Below are 18,383 nucleotides of genomic sequence, written 5' to 3' on the forward strand. Positions count from 1 at the left end.
AAAACCAAAAGAAACATTGCTTTTCAAGGTTAGGTTGAAGTCTAGGGTTCCTTAAACAAAAAACAAATCCCTAGATGGGAAAAAACATTGATAACCCTAATGTACTTCCTCACAATAGCATTTCCAACTCCGTTTAAACACACTTTAAATAATATTCTCTTCATTATAATATACAGATCTGCTGGCTTTCAACTAGTGAACCAGAGAAAGTCCCTGCCAGATATAAGATATGAGATATGGCATCCCATTCTAGGCAATTGGGTTTGTTTTCTGCGACCTCTAAATATTTCCGGTGGTGGGACTCAACTGACCATGTGATAACTGTACGAGAGAATAAGACGTAAAGTTACCTCTACCACGTATAAAAAGAGAGAAGTAAGTTAATTGTTAACCTTCATGACAGCATTTTAATGCAAATGCCTAAGAGAGATCTTTCATTTGTATCCATTACGTACGGTAGAAATTAATTTGTAATTCTGGTCGTCTGGTTGTCTCCATACTGAACAGCGTTGGTGACCTTTTGCGATACCAGAGAAAAAGTCTGTGTGTCCTCAGCATAGAACAGCTCCGGGACGGGGTCATTTTGTTCCTTGTTGGTTCAAAACAGAAACGGCATTAACGGCCATGGTAGAAAATAATTAGCCAAGTTTTTAGGTCATTTAAGTTTTCTGGTAGATCTCTGGCTTTGCCTGTCCCTTACCAGGACGTTGTACTTCAGTATGCGGTCCTCAGATGGATAACACTGTCTCTGGCTTTTGAATAAAACTGGAGAAATTAAATCCCGTTTTCAGTGTGGCCAGATGCCTCCTGCAGTGTCTGCGCCGAGCTTTCGCAGGAGCGGCCCCTCCTGGACCAGCCCTGAGCCTGTTCCCGCCGCTCCTCCTTGGCTGTTGGTTCGCTTCTTTTTCTGTGGCTTTGAATTTAAACTTTCTTTGAACATACCTGGAGCCGTCTTTTGTAGCTGTTCCTGTTTTATCTAATCACGTTACATTTCTATTAAGATGGGTAGTGAGCCAAATGTAAAGAAACGTAAAAAGAACATAGTCCACTTTTAGATTTTTAAAAAAATTTTTTGGATCTCATTATCCTTAATATTAATGGATAAGTATCAGAAAAGTAATTGGCTATTGTGTATTTAAGTTAATTGAGATAAAAAATATTTTTCCATTTGTTCGTGAAGTAGTGATTAATCATACATATATCACACCTGAAGGAATGTCAGCTAAGCTACCACATAGAAAGTTAGGTTTGCTAGTATTACTCCAGAGAAAATGATCTATTTGGCAAAATTTTATATATCTATTTTGGGACACGATCAGGAAGAATTTAACTTTCCATGAAACAAAATTAGGTATTTTCTTTAATTTTAATTATGGATATTGAGGGTTTAAAATTTTCTAGGACAAAAATAATAAAGGTATACCTTTGTCCTAAAACATGTTTAATTATGTCTCAGAATATTTAATTTGTAATTTTTAACAGCAAAATTACAGAACCTTTCCTTAGAAAAAGAGAAGGTGACCATGCCATGTTTTCAAATTGTTTGCTATAAAAGTAATGTTAACTTAGGGAGTTAAAATTTCAAATATGGTCCAATATAAATTTGCATTTCCGACTTTCAGTGAAGGCTTTGTGTTTAATTTTGTGGTTCATTCATATGGATTTCTCTAGAGTTTTTGACCGATAAAGCTTTTTGTTTGTGTCTTCACTATGGTGATTATTACAGGATGATAAAAGCTGTCACTTTGTCAGACTTAAATAAGAATTCATATTTTCACAGTTTTTGCTGTTTGAACCTTTGAATCAATTTTTTCTATAGTCCCCAGATTAAGATCATCTAAAAACTTAAAAATAGACATTTTCTTAATAGTATTTCCCTATAATTAAAATCTTCATTTGCTTACAAGCAGGGAGCCTTTCTAAAGTGATAAATGAGCATTTCTGGAGCTGGGGTCACTAGTAGTGCTGCTTCTTTTTGCAATATCTCCAAGAAAGAGAATGGTAATGCTCTAACCTGTTGGAATAGAAGTAATATTTTCAATGTAGTCACAGTTTAGTGTCATGACCTTTTCATTTTGCGTTGAACCTCTTGCTGAAATGCGGTCAAATTTCAGACAGCCAGTTCTAACTTTGGGAAGTGAAAGTTCCAATCCAGGCTTTCTGGAGATATAGAGGTTTTTCTTAAAAAAAAAAAAAAAATTTTTTTTTTTATATAATGTTATATACTGTTTCAAATCCCAGAAAATGTTTTACATCAAAAAATTTTCCCCTTGAAATATTTTTCCTGATTTTTGTCTCCTAGCCCCCAAAAATGTATCATAACTATGCTTACTTCTAATTCTGTGACATTGTTTTGATCTAACTTAACTTTATCTCATTTTAAAGTTAAATGTAATTTTATTTTAAATTATCCCATTTAGAAGTTAAATTAATTGAATTAATTTTTATGGTTTGAAAATGATTGTATTTTTCAAATAAAAAAATAAATGAAATTCAATAAATGTGCACAAGAACCTATTTTTGCTAACAAGCCCTTTTAGGATCTCTCAAATGCATTAGACCAAGAGAAAAATAATACTTATAAAGTGAGGGAACCATGTACCTTTCCGAAGGACGTCTTTGAGTTATCCTGTTATTTCAAGGAAATGCGCTAGAATATTAGGACTCCTGTTTGTAACGGTGTTAGTCTGCATAGTCTGTTGCTGTAACTCACAGCTAAATACCGACAGAACTTGTTACTGTTGTTTGGGTTGCTTTTATATACCAGCTTCAAAATATGTTTTGACACTTTATTATGTTCTGAATCGAGCCTCAGATGTGTGTCGTAAGGAAGGGAGTCTCTTTCAGGCGCTCGTCTGTAAACAATGGAGAGGAGCAGTTTGGAAATGGCCTCTGTGGAACCATTTCAGGTTAGGATCCCACACAAGCCAGCTGCCCTGGAGGTGTGAGCAGAACCCAGCGTCCTCTGCAGGGGCACGGCTGCTGCTGCTGGGCATTGTCCCTCTCTCTTTTCTAATTTCCTTTCCTTTTTCCCCCATCATGTCATTTCTGTGATGTTCTCATTCCTAGTTTGTGTGCTGGACCTTCTGAGAAAGTCTGGCACCTCTGGTCCACTTTCCCTCACAGAGCCTGTAATTTTTGGCTGTATTTTTATGTTTTTCAGATTCAAGTCAATCTGAAAGTCCCAGCCAGCCAAGTGACGCTGACATTAAGGACCAGCCAGAAAATGGTAAGTTTAGTTTGGGGCTCTAGCTGCGGCTCTGAGAGTGCACAGTAGCCAGCAGCCAGCCAAGTACAAAGGTTTCCCGTCTGCCCTGTGGGCAGCCCACAGCAGGAGCAGCTTTGAGGACTCGAGGCGTTCTTTGGACACTCCAGCAGACCCAGACCCTCTCGCCACATGCTGTCAAGTACACACGAGCGCCTTGGCCCCGGGAAAGTTCGTGGCTATGAGAGAAGCAGAATCTTTTACAGCCTAAGAGAGGAGCCATGGCCTTTTCATTTTATTTCAGTTCCTTTTAAAGTGGCGAATGCCCCACAATCTTCTTCACTAGTGATTTGACCAGTAAGTATTTTTGAGGCCTAGTGGGAGTTCAGCGCTTTTCTAATTCCTTTAAGAAAATGATCTCTAATTTTGAAGGCTTTTCCACTTTAAATTGTCTAAAATAAAACAGTAAGGGCACATGACAGTATTAAATTGTCAATTGCATAAATATATAAATTTTCTGTTGTAGGAACTCGATTAAAATAGAATGTATACTTTATATATGAATATAATACTGATAAAATATTGAATTTGTGGTATGCATTCCAAGTGTGAAAAAGATTGTCATAGGTTAGAATTTAAGGTTGAGTAAAACTATCGGTTTCGATAAAACGAGAAGTAAACTAGCTATCGATCTTATGCTAAAAATTGTATTATATACTTTCACAAATATCATCTCATGATTCCACAGAGCTCGTCCTTGGTGGTGTAACTGGAATCTCTAATGGGGATGCTTGACCTTGAGGGGCCTGTGAGGGGCCTGTGGTATCCTGGTTAAAAGCTCAGGTGTTGTCAGACCTGTGTTCACATTCTGCCTCCACTATTTCTTACTTTGTAATATTGAAGAGGTTATTGAACTTCTCAGGGTATAGATTTATTCCTCATCTTTAAAATAGTAGGATAATAATATTACCCACCTGTTGAAGAACTAAATAAGATAATATGTACACATTCATATAGTTTATACTAAAAGCATTGTTGGCTGTTGTTCACTATTGCTCATTACTTTTCTTGTCAGTATAATCCACCATATTGCTTTTCACCTACTTAGAATGACCTCATTCCTTGGGGCTCTCCTCCTGTTATTTTTCTGTGCATTTTCCATTTCTGTCTCCTGATCTTTTGGAATAGGTGGGTAAACTGAATCATGTCAGTATCATGCTACAGAGGATGGAGCTCTCCACTTAGATATCCTCACGTTAATTTCTCAGGATTTGTTTCATTTCCCAAGCCTTGGAAATTCTTTCTAATGTTGCTGGGCTCCATCTGGCTGTTCCTCTTCTCATCTTGGTGTTTTGGTGGTGATTTTCCTTATCAACGTTGTCTTTTCAAAACAGTCATAAAAAAGAGATCTCTGAAGGCTTCTTTTAGTGTCATAAACTACATCTTATTTTTGCTAACATTTTAAAGTGATATTTATAGACTAGCTCCATTCTTCATTTCCCACCTGGCTTATAGCTGATGTCTGTTTTGTTTTTTTCGTGTATTATATTTATATATAATCTGCCTGAAGCTGTGTCCAGAGACATTCATTTTATTTTTATTTTTAAGAGTTTGTGGGTGGTAGGGTATATGGCCACCCCTCCAAGTGGCCTGTGATTCATTGTCTTCATGAAGTGGCCAACAAGTGGTTCACACAGAGGTGTAAATTGAGGGCATGAGGGCCTGGCACTCTGTCTGGAGCTGCCTGTGATACTGATCCCAAAAAGCAACCAGGATGGAGCCTGCATTTTTCGGCCAAAGGCACAGAGATATTATCCAAGTTCACTTTTAACCCCAAGTTACTTGGTGCTACCTCAAGGATTCCTGGTACCATTTTGGGGGGATCATGTGAGTTCAAAGAAAGAAAGTATTAATATCTAGGAGAGAGTAATAAAGTCCTTTATTTCAAAGAAAAAGAAGTAGAAGCTGCTTCATGTTTGAAAATTCAAACTGAAGGTCAGACTAGAGGAACATCAGCCTCTTTGGGTTCCTCTCTCTGCCTTCTGTCAATCTCAGATGAAGTTATCGGAGGAAAAATGTCTCTTCCCTAGAGACATAGAATCCTCAAAGGAAAATGAATGAAGATTTCAGGACGAAGTACTTATGTGCATTAGATGAAGTTTTGGTGTTGCTTGATCAGGAGTGCTCTTTCTTTCTCATTACCCGGCTTATGGAAGATGAGTTCCTGAAAGTTTCATTTGTTTATTTTGTTTTTGTTGTTAAAGAGGAAACTCTCGTAATGAATCAACAAAACTCTAAGAAAGTTTGGAATCTTGGTGGATGAAGAAGTGACAGACTCTGGTCTTCACATAAGTGGGAACTCATTCCTCCTTCTTTATGTGTATGTGAGGGGAAATAATATTCTTTTTATCCCAGCTCTTGAGGAGAAAGGTAATGGGAAACGAATGGTATTTTCCTAGTAAACCATGAGAAATGGATAGACAAATGGTAACATGCTGTTTCATCCACAACCATAAATGAGGCCATGTAACTTTACCTAAAGTGGATGCAGCTGTTTCTTCCATGCCCAACGAGGTTGTTTTTTCTGTGGAATTTTTGCTTTCTTTTCTTGTACTCCCTTAAGACTCAACTGTAAAGGAAAACAAATCTTGTCCAATTAGAGCATTAGATGGGAATTTTGAAGGAATTATCTGAAGCCCAGAGATAAAATATAAAATTGGTGTACTATAATGATTAAAAACTCTGCCCTTAGAGTCAAACAGACCTGAGTTCAAGTGAAATGGTGGCGGTGACTTTGAATAAACTCTTGCCCCAACCTCGGTTTTCTTTTGAGTAAACTAGGAAAACTAAAAGACCATTCCTCATGAGTATTAAAATGAGAATATGCATGTGAAACAGCGTCATGCCTGTTTCCTGGGAAGGACTCAAGAAAGGTAACCTTTACTTCGCGCTGGTTCTGACACACACCTGTGATGAGTGCACACAGTCGAGGGGTCAAAACCTGGTGCCATGGAGTGGGAGAGGGATTGCATCAGAAGTAAACAAAACTTGTAAAGCGTCCTTTGTGGATACCTGCTCTGTTCTGAATTGTCAGACATAGTCTCCTTGGTTCTGTCCATAATCCCCAAAGGGCCACATCTTACCGTTCGGGTCTCTTCCTCACATCCTGTCACTTCCCAGGGTGGAGAACTACAAAGGCCATTCAGAGTTGCTGGAACCTTCAAATGAGCGCTCAGGATGAAGGTGGTCCTGGAAAGAAAAGTCTGCACCTAGATGTCTTTAACCTTAGCTGAGTTTTTCTTTGGCACAAACCAAATAGAATCTGTCTTATTAAAAACTATAAACTGATTAAGGGTAGGATTCATGACAAGTTCCTTTTATGACAGTCTTGCACAGTATGTAGTTCTGTGCCTTGAACTTAGTAGGCCCCTGGTATTTATTTGCTTAATAAATAAAATTAATAAGTAGATGAATATGTTGTTGTTATCCCCAAATATTTTTTGAGTGTCTGCTCACTGCTTATTTACCAAGAAGTTCTTAAGGAAAAAAAAACATTAATTAAAAAACCCTGGAGAAGCTGAAAGTCTAATTTGGGTGTAGGGGAAAGTTGTAGGCAGACACATGGGCATACGTACACAGATATGACCAATAGCACCAGGAGGCCAAAGCTGGGGCCTGCCCTAGTGGCCACAATAGATCAAGTTGTTGCTCTGCCCTGCCCCTTCAGTGAGCAGCTGTGATCGGATGTGTGAAGTGCCATCCTGTTAGCTTATGCAGGATTACCCTAGGGAATGCATCCCAACAGAGTTCTCAGTCTGACTGGTATCAATCAATTAATCCTTTTGCATATTTCTGGGTTTTCAAGAGCTCCTGAAGGTTTTAAGCCTTGTTTGTCGGACTTTGAGTTAGAACGTCTATTCAGACCACCTTTGTGAATTCCCATGATGTTCTTTGGCTACGGTTAAAAGCATTTATAGGACAGAACATTTGAAGTACCTGCTCGATATTTACAGGGCCTGTGGACGGTTCTCCAAAGCTTGCGTTCTGTGGTGCATCAGGGCAGTCATTAATGAGGGAAAAGCTCAGGTGAGAGCCCTCCTACTTAATTCAGGGCTTCTGCAGGGCCACGTGGAGTCACTGTCTCAGGCTAGCACAGTCCGACACGGGCACCCAGCAAGCACGCTCCCCCCGGGACTCACTGTGAAAGCACCCTCCAAGGAAAGACGAAGATGCGAGACTCCCTTTTCAGAAAAGAAAAGCTGTGTTCACGTGGTTTTTTTCCCCCTATTTTCTCTCTCTCGTCACCTGCGCAGCCTGCTAATAATAACTTCACCTTAGTGGTTTCTAAAATGTGATATTTATGACCGGGAAGCACAGTTGATGTTTGGATGATTTTCTGTGGGCTTAGTCCTGGTGGTGGTTCCTCGTTTATCTAGTAGTTGCACGTATGTTGGTGGCTTCAGCCTCAGATGGGCCTTTGCAGTCGGTGGAAGGCCGTTCTTGCCCCAGATTTTGAAAATTTCCAGCTTTACCTGCCAGTTTGAAAATCACCTGTAATATTGGTTGAATCTGGCTGTCATACTCACCATCTTCATTTGTGTCCTTCCCGTCTTACATCGTTAAACTGGATATCATTGCTGAATGTTAATAGATGAACAAGGAGTGTGCTTGTCTTCAACCACTGTTGTAGTATCATTATTATCAATTAACTCATTTCTGTGAGTATTTTGAGTATTTCAATATTTATGAAATAACTTCTAAGGTTACTGACTTCTTGACTTAAGATTTGTATGTAGGATTCACTTTGTAATTTGAGGGTGAGGTAAGAGAACTATAAATTTCTGTTTCTCTTTTGGATAAACATTCTTTTATCTGATAATATTCTCTTAAAAAATTGCAGGCCCTCTGCTTTAGCTTATTTTTTTTTTTACTATTTCTCAAATATATAGTAGATATATTACAATATTAATAGGTAATGCGAAGGCAAAATAAAATTCCTAGTTCCAGACTCTAAGAATTGTCTCTTAACGCTGGATGGACTTCTTCAAGGAACTGTTTTGATTCATGTGTCATTTTTGTTTGGTCATTTTAAGGATTTTGGAGGCAATGCAACCTTACAGTTTGCATTTTACTGGGAAAGCAGGAACATTCTATCACCATTGACTTGGGTGAATAGAGTTTATCAACATCTCGTAATTTGCATGACTTTCTTTTGTATTTACCTAGCGACTTACTTTCTGCAGTGTTCTTTCAAAAACCCTGCAGGGACAGACATAGTAGAGTGACCACCAAAATAGCAGCAATAACAGTAATGATCAATATTCTAAAGTATGTAAAGGTCTCGACTCAGGGAGACATTAAAACCTAAATGACTTGTGGTTTCCAGATATGTCTAATTAAATTCTGACTGATGAATTTTCAGCAGGCAGTGGAGCTGGTCTCTCTTCTTTAAGATTAGACTAGGGAACTAGAATTTGGTTTGCTTTACAATTTTGGTTTAAGGCCAGGTGAATTCTGCTTTGTTAAATATTGTTAGCAGATGTCACCCATCGTTGTTTGCAGAGACTCTTTAGAAATGCCTCCAGACAAAGAACACCCTTGGATCTTGTCTTGTGAAAGATGAGGTACCAGGTGAGGCTGGAGGCTCCCCCACATGCATCCTGTGGTATAGGCTGTGCTGAGCTTTACTGTAGGATCTGGTGTAGTTAAGGAGCCTTTTCAACTGAAAAATAGGGAGGAAATTTGTAGTCATTTTAAAGAAGTGGTTTTACCTCACACATTATGGGTATTTTATTGTCTACATACAGAGGATAATTGGATGAATAGACTTGAAGTGCTTGGCTAGTAGCCAAAATAGGCAATGTTTTAGACCCTATTCCTCTCATTTCCAAATTCTAAAATGGACTATCTGGGTGGTCTGTTTCAGACATTCCCTGCCCGGCAACCCTTCACACACAAATAGTTACAGAGGAAAGAAGAAATAAAGGGATTTCTTTCTGGTCCTCAAATCCATTTGTGCCTGGACTCTTGTCCCAGGAAAGACAACCTTTCAGCCCATTGGATGTAACATTCCCAGTAGAACAGCATTTTTAAGTGTGTGTTTATAGGTTATATGGGGTTGTGTAAATATATCCATAGATCTCGATTCTAAAAATATGAAGCCATATGATTCATGTAGTATTTGAATTGGGCTCAGAAAAGGAATCACAGAAGGGGCCATCATCCAGTTTCACAGGATGGGAGAAGGTACACCTGGTGTTTGGCTGCAGCTCCATCTGGTATTGCTCTGTTTCCCCTGTAATCAAAGCCTGGAACCGTCCTGATAGGACCCTGTGACAGAGACATCCTTAGAAGACCTGCAGTGTACTTGGAGTGGTCGCTTTCACGTACCTGCCCACCAGTTAAAAAAAATAAGCATGCCTGACTACCAAGGGGGCTAGTTTGGGTCAGGAGTAGTGTATGAGCTTTCCTTACCACAAATAGTAAGGTCTGATTTGACACCTGAGTGTGAATTTGTTGTTTTTAAAGCCTGCGTATTATTTTTTGAAAGGATTTATCCATTTATGGATAATATTAGTAAACTAAATGTAATATAAATAATTTATTTGGGGATTTGGAGTCACTAATCCAGATTGATGAGTTGTCTGCTAGAAAAATTCGTGTGGCCCCAAGGATTTTTGGCACCTCTTCTCTCTACAGCTTCTTCATTCTTTTTCTCTTCTTCAGGTTTTACTCAGCTCCAGGCAGCTCTGTGCCCTTGGCATTAGCTTGTCATTAAAGAAATCTATGGGGACATTGCACATAGAGGTGGGGGGGAGGGGTAATATCTCTCGCAGATGAATCTGCCCTATCTCAGTGTTAATTTCTGTACTTGGTTGATTTTAGTCCAAAGGGAACAAGGAGTCTCATGTGCTTTATCTGCAGGCATCACGGGCGTTGTGTGGCACACATCCAAAGAGAGAAGTGTAAAGGGTGTTGTGGTGAGGCAAAATGGGAATAGACTTCCAACAACCTCTCCACGAAGGAAAGTCAGTGTTTTCTTTGATCTCTGTAGGTATTTTGCATCCAGAGAGCTTCTCAGCAAGCAGCATGTGTAAACTCAAGAGACGAGCAAGGAAAAAGCCAAATCACAGGTCCCAAATAGGTCAGATCAGCAAGGGAGAGTTACCATTACAAGCCTGACGCCGAGTATCTGTTAAGGAAGTCAGTTGTCAAGTCACTTAAAGACTTGTACCTCAATCTTCTCATAAGTCATTTAGTAGACGGTTATGAAGACTCTGCTGGTACATTTGTACTGTGTACTGGATTCACTGAGGACTTACAACGATAGGTCACACATCCTGTCCTTGAGAACCCAATAATCTAGTAAGGGGGAAAGTCTTCATTCATTCATTTGAAAGATATTTATCAAGTGCATTGTAAGAACCACTTAGCAAAACAAAGTCTTTTGCCCCAGTGGCACTTCTAGGGGAGGAGGAGACACTGAACTAGCTTATGTGTATGTAATATGCCAAGTGGTGTTAAGTATTGTGAAGACGAAGCAAGGTAGGGGGATAAACAGTGGACCACACAGGGACTGTTTTACAGAGGGTGGTCTTTTTACAGGGTCTTTCTGGTCTGTTGACATTTGAGCTAAGACCTGACGAAGGTAAAGAGGAGCACCACACAGATGTTAGAGCCTGTTGTTCTGGAAAGAGGGAACAGTGCATGTGAAGGCCCTGAGTGTATTGAAGGAGCAGTAAGGGGACGTGGGGGCGTGAGGGCCTGAGTGAGATTGGGTAGCAGGAAGCCAGATTATATTGGACCTTGTGGGCCAAGGAAAGGACTTGGCAATCCTTGATAAGCCATGGCATGCTCTACAGAGGAATGCATACCAAATCCATCTATTTCTTGATCCAGGGGTTGTGTCTTGAGCCCTATGATGTGTTAGATGCTTCAAGTTCAGGGGTGAGCAAAGCAAAAAGGCCTCTTTCATATGTTGAAGAACGAGACTTGTCTGCCACAGCAGTATCTTTTATGGTCCCAAAGCTGTCCCCTTATGATGAACTATGAAGAGCTGAGTCACCTGCCTGGCATCTTTGGCTTCACATGCCCGCTCGTGCAAATGATTCCTTTTCATTTAAGGGAGGTCTAAATTTGTGGGGCTTCAGCTTCACCCTTATCTCATGAGGCCATTCAGATTGTAAGCCCCCAGGTCTGAAGGACATTTACCACAAAGCTTGATTTTTCTCCCTAGTAGTTGCCAGACTTAGCAAATAGAAATACAAGATGCCAGGTTAAATTTGAATTTCAGGTAAACACTGAATAATTTTTTTAATATTACATGGCTTATACTTATACAAAAAAGTATTCGTTGTTGATCTAAACCAAGTCGCGTATTTTGTCTGGCAGCCAATCCTCACTCTCCACATGCTCCCACACAGGCTGCAAGGCAGTAGTAAGAGCTGGGTATGAAAGGGTTTGGTCAGTCTGTGATGATTTCAGTGATCTCAAAGGGTCAGACCACTGGAGTTCAGCCCACTGAAAGTGAACTTGGAAAGAGTACCACCAAGTTCTAATGAACCGACTGATTAAATTCCATTCCTCCTGTATCTGCTGGTAGCACACCCAGTAGTTGTCCTGGAACAACGAGCCACTTGTGTGGCACCGTCAGTAGGTACAATACGTGGTTGAGGGCCACTCTCCCTCCACAAGTGAGCGTGTAAGTTTGATTAGCGGGATATGAATTGAGTGAGCCCTTCGGACAGTGCATGAGTCCCTTCTTCAAATGTAGAGGAAGTGTGCCTTCTCATAAGACCCAGTTATTGGCAGACTATTGCCTCATGAAAGATGATGAAAGCGGAAAACCAGTCAAATAATCAAGCACTGGGAAATTCCGCATTCAGAGGTGAAGTAGAGAAAAGACATTTCAGATAAACTTGAAAACAGAAGGTGCTGTGTTTTTCCTGTGCTGTATGAGAAACTTAATATGTATGTTTTCGTTTGTAATCCAGAACTGTTTCCTGAGTCTGACAAAATTTGCCTGAACGTGTTATAGAACAGGGTGAAATCTTTGTACCCTCCTACTTTATGAAAAAATAATGTTCAGAGCCGGCCTGGTGGCATAGTGTTAAGTTCGTGCACTCTGCTTTGGTGGCGCAGAGTTTGTGGGTTTAGATCCTGGGTGCAGACCCACACGTCACTGTCAAGCCATGCTGTGGCTGCATCCCACAAAAAATAGAAGACTGGCATAGATGTTAGCTCAGGGCCAATCTTCCTCACACGTGAACAAAAATAATAATTATGTTCACACATTCAAGGAATGTTTTGGAGAGTAGGTTAAACTCTTTCGGCTTTAGAGCCAGATGATGACAAAAATAATGATTTTGGTGATAACAATCGTGATAATAGCTCATGTTCCCTGTGGACTTTCTGGGTGCTGGTCTGTTAGTTTGAGTCCTTCAAGAAGAGTGAGCCCTGATGGGATTAGATGTGCAGGGGTCATTGGGGTAGAACCTGTGAACTGTGAAGGGAGGAGAAAGAGTAGGCAAGGAGAGGCTTCAAATCACAGTACTGATCTGACACCTGTGGAAGGACGAGGGGAAGCAGGGAGGAGGGGGGAGGAAGAATCCCAGACATCAGGAAGCTTCCGAGAACGTTCCATCAGGCTAAGGGAGATTCTTTGAGCCAGTCACCTGTTAGAAAAGTTCTTTGTCCCATGGGAATGGGTCTGCACTGGTGTCCTTCCTTTAGTCATTGGCTGGGAGCCTGGAGGAAGTGTGGCCTTCAGACAGGTGTAGCGGTGGACGCCGAGGGAAGGCAGCTTGGGGTCGTCAGGCAGGGATGCTCTTTGCAGCAAGTGATTCCAGTGGCTCACTTTAATGGCCACCACAGCAAGGCACTGTGCTAAGAGCTCTACGTTTGTGATGGTATTTAATCCTAATACAGCGCTATGGAGGTAGGTCCATTGGTGTGCCCGTTTTACAGATGAGGAAACTGAGATGAGGATTTAAATAGCTTGCCCACTGTCAAGAAGGCAGAGAGTGTTCAGACTTACTGTAACTCCGGTCTAATTGCTTAACCATTACCTGTATTATAGAAAGAATAGTATTCAAACTCTGGTTCTGTAACTTATTGATTGTGTAAATTGGGACAAGTGATTTAAACTCTTGGACTTGTGTTTCCTCATCTGTAAGCTGGGATGTTACCACCTTGCCAGGAACTGGCGTTTTTGTTGCTGTTTTGTTTTGATCTTGAATGATGTTAGTTCCTCTTCCTTCTCATGTTGCTCTGTCATCTGGGATCGTTCTCTCTCCTTTTATTCCTTACCTCATTCCCCCCAGGTGTCTGCCTCAGCCTTGTTCAGGTGCCACAGGCTCTGTTATGTCCTCAGAACTAGCAGGACTGTTTCTGTGCAGGTTATCTGTAGGAATGTATATTTGTAGGAATGCATATGTACATAATGAGTATATGGACGTATGTGTGACGTGCCCCGAACTTGTACTCACCCACAGTGGATCCCCAGTAAAGTGTAGCCCACCTTCTCTCTCATCCGCCTCATTGCCTCATAGACATGGACCATGTGCTAGTAGGAAACCTAGAATATACTTTTTCTTGTTTTAAATTTTTTTGGCAAAATTACCTTCTCATTTTTCTTACGAACGTTCTTTACTCTTTAGCTTCAAGTGTTATGAGTATATGCCTCTACAATGGATATTTTTTAATGATGGATTAAATTCTCATTTGATTTTTCTCCTGTAGGTGGAAAGTATAAAATGAGATTAGTTGTAAGGTATTTATACCAGATGCTATTATGTTTGTTGGATGGCTTAAAACAATTATGAGTGCCAATAAATTTGAAAGTATTTCAGTTGTGAGAGATGTAGGAATGTAGTTTTATTGAAGACATAAAATGTTTATTTCTATTCCCCATTTTTTTGTGCAGTACGATAGAAATGTGAAGCTCATCCCTTTGATTTTAGATTTCTGAATTATTTAAAAGAATTTGTGAATTTTGCATTTCAAGTGATCAAAACAAAGTTCATTAGGATGTCTGATTCCTAGCATGTCCCCCGTTCATGGATCATGTAAACTCTGTAGAGACTTTTAGCGTCTTTTATAATCGCAAATGTAGTCCAAACTGAAAGCTTTTCAATTTAATGCATTCTTACAGCTTTGGACTATAAGTAAGATCTTCACCGGTAGAGAGGGTGACAGTGAAGCACTTTATTGTCAGAGCATCAGTCAGTTCTAAAAGTGTCAGTGCCCAGAACATGCATGTCTTTGATTTCTAGTGGATGTGTAAATTGGTGTCATGAATATGTGTAAGTAAAACTCAGCACACCCTAACACACAGTGGTGGCCACCTGGTGGTCCTTGAAGGGGACCAAAGGAAAAACCTTAAGAGAAACTAGGCATTTTTTTCCCTAGAGAAAGCTACAGCGGCTGAAGGTTGTGCTTTGACCCTGTTTGTGGACTCACTGGTTATCTTGCGCTTCTGGAGACCCCGTCTGGCAGTTACAGTTTGGGTTCATCTCATTAAAAGTGGGGGAGAGATGAATTACCCATTACTTAATAAAGATCATAACTATTGTGAGAAACAGGCTCCAGGAGAGGAACATCTTACAAGATGTCCTGAATGGTGAGGAGATACAGAAGCCTCTGCTGTAGACAGTGCTTTATAATTGCCTTTAACTTTCTCTCACAGAAGGAGAGGGAAGAGGAAAGCTAGTACCAACCAATAAGAGCCAGTGAAGACTTGTTGTGCTTGGGGGCTGCCCATCATCTCCATGTGTCCCCCATTCATTCTTTCAACAGATTCTGTTGAGTGCAGTTCTATCTGAGCAGAGTTGATAGTGAGGGCCACTGGAGAAAGCAGCTCCAAATGGAGGACTCGGACGTTGCTTCTCTACATGAACTGACCAGCAAAGCATACTTTTTTAACGAAGTTTAGGTAGCCTAATCCTACCTAACTGTGCAGAATGGGTTCAGATCTCTTTCTACATGGATTCTTTCTGTCATGTTATCTTAATTTGGCATTATCTAAGGGTAGAGAATGAGGAGTGTGAGGTTCAGGGAGGTTGAGGCACACGTCCATGGTCAGCAGCAAGTGAGTGGCCGAGGAAGTGCTTGTCTTCCTGACGCTCTCCGAGGGAGAGCTCTGATGTTAAACAGAGATGATGGGGAATGAGGGGCATTGGAATATTTGGGATGCCTTATACTCAGCAATTGTAATAATCTCAAATCATTTGAACCATTAGGTTTTCAGTGTATTTTCTCTGTGTCCTGTCGCCTCTGCCAGGGAAGTGGTGAAGTTGGAGTTGGGGAATTGTGGGGAATAATGCACTTATAGTGATGGTGGTGCTGGTGGTGGTGGTGGTGGTGGTGGTGGTTGATTAGGTAAAACCAGACAATGTGTACTTATAACTGAACTTCGACAAATGAAAACAGGAATATGTCACAATATGCTGAAAGTGAAACCTCTAAGAGAGGGTTGCAGAAGTCCACGCTTCCATTGGGTACCTTATATACCGAGGGCAGAGGTGACCATGTGACATAGGTACCAAGTGAGGGAGATGGCGTTATTAATAACTAAGTCATCATTACTTTTAAGAAGATGCAAAAATAGATATAAAGATAAGCCCCAGGGTGTTCTTTGGGGATCCCTAATGTGTTTTGAGGAGACCACTCTTCTAGACTGTAGACTCCTTGAGGGCAGAAACTGATATTTGTCTTGTATTCCAGACATGATGTCTGGCAATCAATCAGTATTTCTGGAGTGATTGAATAAGTGAGTAAATGAGCGAATGAATGGATCTTGTCCTCAGAAGTTTAAAGTCCTTTTTTTAAATTGAGATATATTTGACATATAACATTGTGTAAGTTTAAGGTGTGTGACGTGTTGAGTTGATGCATGTATGTTGCTATATGATTGCCATTGTAGCGTTAGTGAATGTGTCTTTCTTGTCACATAATTGTCATTTCTTCTAGTGCTGGGAACAGTTAAGGTCTAGTCCTCAGCAAGTTTAATATTCACAGTAGAGTTCTCTTGGCTGTAATCACTGCACTGTGTATGAGGTCTCCAGGACTTATTTGTATATTGGTTGGAAGTGTGCACCCTTAAGCAACATCTCTCCCATTCCCCGTCCTCCAACCCCTGGTAACTACCATTTTAGGAGTTTAAAGAGGAAAATAATATATAATTATAGATAATTCCTCCTCCTTCTAATTCATCCTCTCTTAATCACACATATATTTATTAATTTATGTGCTAATCCTTGTGTTAGGTGATGGAAATATAAAGGTAAATGAGATGCAGACTCAATGCTTATCAAGTACATATTCTAGTAAAGGTGACAGGTATTTTCATAGATATTTGCCATAAAATGTGACTGTGATCTCCTGAAGGTATTTGGACACTGTTTGGGGCACATGATGGAGGTGGGTGCAAGTGATAGCTGTGCAAGAGGCAGCGATAGTTAAGTGGTAGGTGTTCATAGAAGAGCTTTATTAAGTATTTGATCTAAATATTGAAGTGTGTATGTATGTGCCCATGTGTTTCCTATGGCCTCCTTGCCCCTTAGAATTAGTTCAAAATCCCCATTTCATGCTCTGAGGAAATCCAAAGTCCACCCCAGGATTTCTGCATATTTCTGGCAGGGCTTTCAGGCTGTTTCCCCTCTAGCTCCCGGTTCCTGCACCTGCTGAGTTAGTTTAATTGGTATATCTTCTCCAAACTGTGCAATACTCTCTCCCGTGTCCTGCACCCCAGAGGTGGGGTTCAGCCCCTTCTCTGTATTTCTGTACTTTGCACACGTAGAAATTATGTAAGGAACTGACTTTGGTGAAGTTGTAGGGTGATGGGGTTGGGGAGGGAGCACATATATTATGTCTCAGAGCACAAACCACTTCACATGGATTTTAAACAAGTCTGTTCTTAACCCACTTAGGCCACTGTGCAAGTTACCATTGCCCTCCCGTCTCTCTCTTACCTTCTCCACTCTGGGCCTCTTTTTGTTCTTGTTTAGTTCTAAATGCAGAGGAGGTTCACTATTTCTTACTTCCTTGAGCTTTGCAAACTTATGTTCTTGGTGGTGTGCTTTATTAATAAGAAATGTACCATCAATGTATTTTCCTAATCAGTGAATTCTGGTCCTCCTGATAAAATAATAAATGGGGTTTGCATTTTATCTATGTGTGAGAGGGAAGATGCAAGGTCCTTGTTAAGCAAAAAGAGCATTTGACCCCCCACATAAGGCTCGGTTTGGCTAGGGCATCATGTTTCTGAACAGTTTCTAAGGCACCGTTCGTATCGTGTTTAATTCTTGGATGGCCAGTCACCCAGCATGTTTTCTTTGGATGGGAGCTTGCTGACTGACTGGCTGACAGATAGAGAGCATCCATAAATGAGAGACGAAAATGACATGAAAATGTGGCTTCTTTGGCATCCACCTTTCAACCTAGGCCTTCAGCGCTTTCCTCTAATTCTATCTAGTTGATGTTGGACAGAAACTAATACAGTTAAAGAGAACTTCATGTAATCTCACTAACATTCTTAGAACATGATGCTCAAGGTTTTCTAATCAAGGATATTTGCATTTGCATTTATAGAACAGTTAGAGCCAGAATTCTGTGCATGTGAGAGTCCTTCCTCTGAGAACGACATTTCCAAGCTGTCAAAGTCTGATGCTCTGAAAGCTAAAAGTGAAATTGCCTTTTCTTCTGTAAATATTGAAGAAAAGGCTTAGCATGGCACCAGTGAATTTGGTGGCCAAGTACTAGCCTGCTGGGTTGGAATCAGAGAAGGTCCATTTGTTGAGTTTAAATTGTCATGAAATTCAAGCCTGAGGAATGCAGTGAGAAAGTAGTACAAGCAGTCACAGCCCACACTTTCCTCTGGCCACGCGGCCACTTGCACACTATTGACTCATGCACTGTCATTCAGGGTATAAGCAAGTGCATGAATCTGTGCGACCTGACTCTCCTTAAGGCCAGTTTCTTGGTGTTTACAGTGCACTACAGAAGTACTCACACTAATCTTCACATATTGTATTGACCCTTTCAGCCAGTGTATGTTTGGTAAATATCTGCTGCAGGCTAGACCGTGTTGCAGGCGTTAGTTCCAGGACTGCTGACGCCTGGAGAAGTAGAGCGATATGCCTGAACAGCACGTGGACTGAAGCAGAGTGAGACCTGCATG

General features: G+C 40.6%; 1 protein-coding gene across 11 annotated transcripts in view; it reads left to right on the forward strand.

Moving 5' to 3' along the window:
- Positions 1–18,383, forward strand: part of NFIA (nuclear factor I A) — a 348,179-nt gene that overhangs the window by 179,425 nt on the left and 150,371 nt on the right. For 7 of the 11 annotated variants that reach the window (XM_070486374.1, XM_070486375.1, XM_070486380.1 and 4 more), the window contains exon 3: positions 3,164–3,229. The exons of the other annotated variants lie outside the window; for them this stretch is intronic. In XM_070486374.1, the coding sequence (XP_070342475.1) occupies positions 3,164–3,229 (66 nt within the window). The remainder of the gene's footprint in view (positions 1–3,163; positions 3,230–18,383) is intronic. 11 annotated transcript variants of the gene reach the window in all.

This window comes from Equus asinus, chromosome 16 (assembly GCF_041296235.1).
Source record: "Equus asinus isolate D_3611 breed Donkey chromosome 16, EquAss-T2T_v2, whole genome shotgun sequence".
NCBI classification, from domain to species: Eukaryota; Metazoa; Chordata; class Mammalia; order Perissodactyla; family Equidae; genus Equus; species Equus asinus.